At 47.1% G+C, this 6210-nt stretch overlaps 1 protein-coding gene across 1 annotated transcript; it reads right to left on the bottom strand.

The window, feature by feature from the left end:
- Positions 1-365: 365 nt before the first annotated feature.
- Positions 366-2255, bottom strand: CONPUDRAFT_148362 (uncharacterized protein; the record flags this gene model as incomplete). Its single annotated transcript, XM_007764958.1, has 3 exons — positions 366-716; positions 763-1087; positions 2203-2255. 3 exons carry the CDS (start codon positions 2253-2255, stop codon positions 366-368), a joined length of 729 nt encoding a protein of 242 aa, XP_007763148.1.
- Positions 2256-6210: the final 3955 nt, after the last annotated feature.

The following is a 6210-nucleotide window of genomic DNA, read 5'->3' as shown; positions in this document are numbered from 1 at the left end:
TTAGGAACTCAGAATTAGTATGCGCAGCTTGAGTGGGCATGTGAAAGACTTCAATATTACAGAACATATGCATGAAGGTAATACACTACTAAGTCCTAGCTACGACAATGATAACAAACCTTCGTAATATCAAAATTCTGTAGAGCCATGAGGGTGATGAAAGAACCATAGACCGAGAAAGTGACGTACCCTCACCAGGGGGGCGTGCTAGCAATGCAGGGGCGAATCCAGCCGCCTAAGCTATGCTTCGGGAGGCAGTAGAGTGCTAAGGGGTAGTAGAGATCCAAGCCTGTGCCATGAAAGATAGGCGGCCATATGAAGGGTGTCAATGAGAATGAGAGAGCGTCGGAGTGGGTGAGGGGGCGTCAGAGTGGGTGAGAGGGCGTCGGAGTGGGTGAGAGGGCGTCAGAGTGGGTGAGAGGACGTCGGAGTGGGTGAGAGGGTGGTGGGGACAATGAGAGGGTGGTGGAGACAATGATAGGGCGGTGGGAAGGATGAAAGGGCAGCGGGGACAGAGGGAGGCCTTCCAGGAGAGATGGAGGGTGTTCGAGAGGGCGCGAGGATGGTGGGGAGAGCTTGAGGGCAATGGGGAGACTGAGAGGACAGCGAGGGCGGTGAGAGGGCGGTGGGGAATCCTGAAGCATGCTGGCAAGCTCTATAGACAGGTGGAGAGAGTCATGGAGCCGTAGGGAGGGGTACCGAGATGGCGAGGACCACTATGGGTTGTGAGAGCCAGCTGTGAGGTGGTGGTGGAAGATACACGTTGTGATGGATGTACCGTGACCGCGGCTGGCGGGAGAGGGGGTGCTGGGGGACATCCTGGATGTTGCGGGCTGCAGTGTATGGGCCAGAGGACAACGGAGGGGCGGGAAGAGGGGCGGGAGGAGGGACGATGAGGGGGAAGGGGAGAAAGACAACAACAGCAGAAGGGGACGGGTTGGAGCGGGAAAGGAGGTACACGTGGACGACACGTGGGAGCTGCAGGCATGGTCTCCGAAACTCTGTGTTAGCCAAGGAGGAAAAAAACAAAGGATTAAGCGAGGGGCGGGTATGGGGCGGGAGGCGGGCGGCGGGAGACAGCGAGAAACTGCTATTGTCATCAGGAATGTATCAACTGGAGGGATCCGATGTCATGCCAAGCTGCCGAAGCAAGCTGTGGGACTTCTGACTTTGCGAACGCGGTGCCTGGCAAATCCAGAAAAGGACGCTATCTATAAGAGGACACTACTTGAGAGGGTACCTGAGGTGTGTGGGAGAGGGAGCTATCAAGCTAATTAGTTGTAATTCATATCCGGGTGCACCAAGCTAATTAGGTTATCTCCGTGGGAGGTCCAGGTGTGTCAAGCCCATCCTCTGCTCCCAAAAAAGGCTAAGGAAGCTTACATGGGCACGGGCCCCTCGGCAAAGCCAAAAATGTATTGTATTAAATGCCTTAACTTTGACATAGGCATTGAGCAGAGTAAGGATTAGCGGGAGTATGAGCACGGCACACGTACTCATCTCCGCAGTGTTGAAGAGATTGAGGAGTATTGTAAGTACCCTTAATTCCTATCCGCATAGCTATCTAATAACAGGCTTATTTTATTAGTATGGGCATTTGATCCCAAGCGGTGGGTTTGAGGTGTGGCTGATACAACCTTGAACCATATGATAAAATACTGCGCCCACGTCACTTCTGACAATTGAGACATGGCAAAAGTTCAGTGGTAACAAGAAGAAGGGAAAGAGTAACCAGAGCAACTTCCAGGATGAATATATTCTGGGTGCTGGTGAGTCTGTATGCTTCCATTGTTTTTCTTCAACTAATCATTGCTGCTATCTAGTCTATTCTACATTGCCGGCAGGTTATGGATTTTTAGACTACCAGCAGCCCTTAGCAGCTGGCAGTGCACCTCAGCTTTCTAGTGCAGGGTCCAGTGCCTCTGTCAACACTTTAAGTATCAATACTGGTTTGCTATCCGTCCCTCCGAGTCTGGCGCCCTCTCCATCCCCATCTGTTCTCAATATTCAGGGCCTTTTTAACAGCCCTGCAATTGACCTTTCGCTACCTGGTGCGCCTCACTGGCCGGTTGGTATTGGCCAGCCTTGAGGATCATTATCTTGTTGAGCTAGTCAAGCTGTTCTCGGGCCCATAAATCCTCCTGCTCCTGCCTGGACTCCTGCTTTGCAGCAGGAATTTGAGCGCAGGATTCTTCGGCTCACCGTCTCTGCTGGGCTCCCATTTTCTTGGACAGACAATCCAGAGTGGCAGGCATTCTGTCATAAATTTATTCTGACTGCAAAACTTCCCTCTCAGCAAACTCTTTCTCAGCGCCTTTTACCAGAGGCTGTGGCTGAGGGTTGTGCATCAATACAGGCAGCTGCTCAAGGGCACGAAGCCACTTTACAGGCAGACGGTTGGACTGGCTTGAATAGCCACCATCTCATTGCTTTCATGATAACAGTGAATAATCAGGTATGTTTCAATCATTATTTGTAGTTCAAAGGCTCATAAATTACTACAGGTACATACAGTGCAGGTTGACAATGTTTTTGCCAAACGGAAAACAGCGGACAACCTTCTGGATTGCCTGCAGGCAGTTATTGATAAAGTAAATACTGAGTAGAAGGCTCTGATAATTGCCGTAGTTACAGATGCATTGGGAGAATCACAAAAAGCACGTAGATTACTTGGAGAACAGCATCCAGAGCTTATGGTGCTTGACTGTTATGCACACCAGGTATGCCAGTATATTTAATTCTAAGGTCTTTCACTCACTGACATTATTGTAGATTAATCTAGTTGTTGGCAACTACTTTAAAGCACTCAAGGAGTTGGGCTCAAGCACGTTTATTTTTACAGAGCTCACTGACGATCTTATATCCTGGCTTTGAAGCAAAACATTAGTCCTAGCACTAATTTGAGAACAGCAGCTGTCAACTGGCAATATAGCTTGCTCAGTTCTTTGAGCAGTTATTACTTGATGGACTGCCCACTTTGTGGCATATCGTCAACTCATCAAGCTGCACCAAACATTAGGAACTGTGGTGGGAAACAAGATCTTGAGGCCAGACAACCAGAAAATGATTATCACAGGTGACAAGAAGGCTTGTCAAAAAGCCCTGACTATGCTTCTCCTTATTCAAGATCAGTCGCAACATTTCTGGAAGGCTATTGAGCGGTAGGCATTATATTCACAGTCCTGAGACGTTGCTAATAACTACTGTACTTTTACAACCATTTACTTATGGAAAAGTAGATACCAAATTGGGGTGTCCCACTTTTTGGCTTGCACCTTGGGACCGACACGGGACACTGGCTTGTCAGGGGCTAATTCTTCCGAGGGATGTGTCACGTCAGCGTGAGACATCAAACATTACCAGCCTCCATTTCCTGGTATCAAGGGTGTCCAGGTAGATCATTGGTCAGCGACATTACCATAGCTGACAGTTCCCTTTGTTCTCAGGTTGTACGAGCCATGCTGCAGGAGTGCAGTGGGCTCAACTTGGTGTTGGCTGGTTGGCCAGTCTGCATTCTTTGGGACATTCGCCCTCTTGTGTCTGGTTGAGTTTCACCGCCAGTGAATTTTTAACTTTACTGTGACCATATCCCTGCATGAATGATGCTACAGCATCATATACAATGTTTTTTCAGGCGGGAGAGATGTACACCCAAGCTCTGGGCCTGCATGTCAAAGTCGCCCAATCATGATGCATCCAACAACAACCTCAACTTGCTCAAGAAAGCGTGAGCACAACAACCCATTTGCAACCAACAAGGAGCTCAACAACAATATGTGGCTCAAGCCCGGGGATCTCATGGTTCAGACCTTGAATCCTGGGCATGCAGGCAAAGTAGGGGTCGCTCCGGGAATGGCAGATGATGTCAAGATTGATCCAGACCTTGTTGAGATCCCACAAAGGTGTTGAAGAAGTGTCAAAAAGTATCTAGCAAGAAGTATGATAGTTACTTAGGCCACCAGTTATTTGCTTTATGCACTGGGATTTTTCTTTCTGAATTTTTACAATTTTTACACCATTTTTACCACATGTCCCATTTTTTGGCTCCCATGTCCCCATAGGTGCGGGACAGTCCCATCCCTATAGGCTTGTTTGCTTGGTCCGTGGGACATGGGACAAGTGAATGGTCGTAAAAGTACAGTATCTGTAGCATAACACGGCACCTTGAGCCTCTAGCTATTGCAGCAAATATCACGCAGGCTTCTCAGTGTTGATTGTATCAGGTTCTTCTCACTTTTGGATTTTTCATGGACAAGTACCTTGGTAAAATTTGTGACGGTGATAACAATGAGTGCAATGCAATTATTTTTAGTCTTGAGGCACGCTGGGCCAAGTCGGATCAAGAACTCTTCATTGCTTCAGTTATTCTGAATCCTTTCTATTGGACAACTCCCTTTGCAAAAATCCCTGTCCTTAACAATGCTGGCATCCACATGCTTATTGAACACATGTGGGAGCACCTTTTTTCTTCTCAAGTCCCACTTGAGCTCAAAGGTCAGGTCGAAGACTATCTATTCAACAAAGGACTATTTGCACACCTCGATGTTTGGACTGATAAAAAATGCTCTGCTGCTCAGGCAAATGTATGTACTCTGATTATTATTCTACATCACATATGCTTACAGATCTACAGGGACAGCAGCCCGATCCTATTGCTTTATACACTGAGTTCTGCTTTTCTGGCGAGCCTATCCCGGCCTTAATTCTTCTGGCTTGACGGCTACTGTTAGTTGCAGCAAACTCTGCATCATGTGAACGGCTTTTTAGTATTTTCAGAACCACTATGACAATGCTACGTTCAAGACTAGGTACCTCCACGCTTCAGTATCTTGCAGAGTTAAAGATGATGATCCGAGATGAGCATACACGCTCTGTGGAAAGTTGGAAGTGCATGATACAATTGATTCAAGACAGGACTTGCAAAAATATCATCCCAGCCTCTAACACCATTCCCATTCCTTCCAACGCTTCTGACAATATCAAGGACATCATGTTCACTGCTCAAACTGATCTCAATGCACGTGTTTCTGCCCCGGAACCGACCAAGGAATTTATCCCATCTGAGTCCAACACCTCTGCAGATCAATTCCATGTCTTGATTCAGCAACACATGCGTCTTTTGGATGAAGATGAACTTGATGAGGAGCCTATTTGCCAGCCATCTATCATCAGAATGCAAATTCCCCTTCACAACCTCTTCAATTTTGCTAACAAAAGCTGGTCTGACTTGTATAAACAGTCTGCTCATCAGAACTTTGAGGAAGAAATGTCTATGTACAAATTATTAGAGCTAGACTCGATTCCTAAGCAGGACAAGGCAGGAATCGGACGTTAACATCGAGATTTTGTTAGATGATACTACACAGCAGGTATTATTAGGTACTACATAGGTTTTGTACGATACAGACAGACATTCTACGCTATCTATGTGTTTCTAATCTACAAACCCCTGAGTTCCCCCGAGATCTCCGCGCGCGACCGGATCACCGGCCAAGCTCATAACCGAGATGCAACTCGACGTTCTGGTCACGGTTTTTAAATGACCGACATTCAGTCATCGTGTCGGTCACTGTCAGTCGCTGACCAACACGTGACTTGGCATTCTCTGCTCTGTAGACCTGTCAAATATGCTGTTATAAAGGGTCCAAATATGCTATTTGTCGACAGACATGCCATTTATTATATACAGCATTGCGCGACCACGTGCTAGGAGGTGCTTGGTATTAATTAGCCCCTATCTGACCTGCGCGCGCTCAAAGCTGTTGACAGCGTCCAGAGTGCCACGACACAATTATGCAGCTGTACTGTGATTCCCCGTCAGAATGAACACCAAAATTTGCTGATTTTCTCAAATATAATTGCACACTCCTTTTGAGTCAGAATTTTGTTTGCAAGCTTTCCGAGACCTATTTTACTGTCAGTAAATTCTGCGTAGGGTGGATCTAAGTAGAACAAGCACAATGCCAGGATTAGTATTTTGATCCCTGCAGACCCGACCCACGTCAGGATGAACACTTGCGATAACCGGTAATACTGCCAATACTCCCATATAAGGTAACTTCCATCCGCTGCCGTGCCTCGGTTAGGACTGATTGCACCGCATCTACAGTACCGGACAGGCAAAGTTGACAAAAAGTACCGAGAAAGATCTAACAATTTTTCCGAAATTCTGACTGTAGATCTGAGGTCAGAACAGCGAAAGGAGCCTGA

This window comes from Coniophora puteana (genome assembly GCF_000271625.1).
Source record: "Coniophora puteana RWD-64-598 SS2 unplaced genomic scaffold CONPUscaffold_1, whole genome shotgun sequence".
Taxonomy (NCBI): domain Eukaryota; kingdom Fungi; phylum Basidiomycota; class Agaricomycetes; order Boletales; family Coniophoraceae; genus Coniophora; species Coniophora puteana.
Note: the sequence above shows the minus strand (reverse complement) of the source record. Positions and strands in the feature narration are given on the sequence as shown.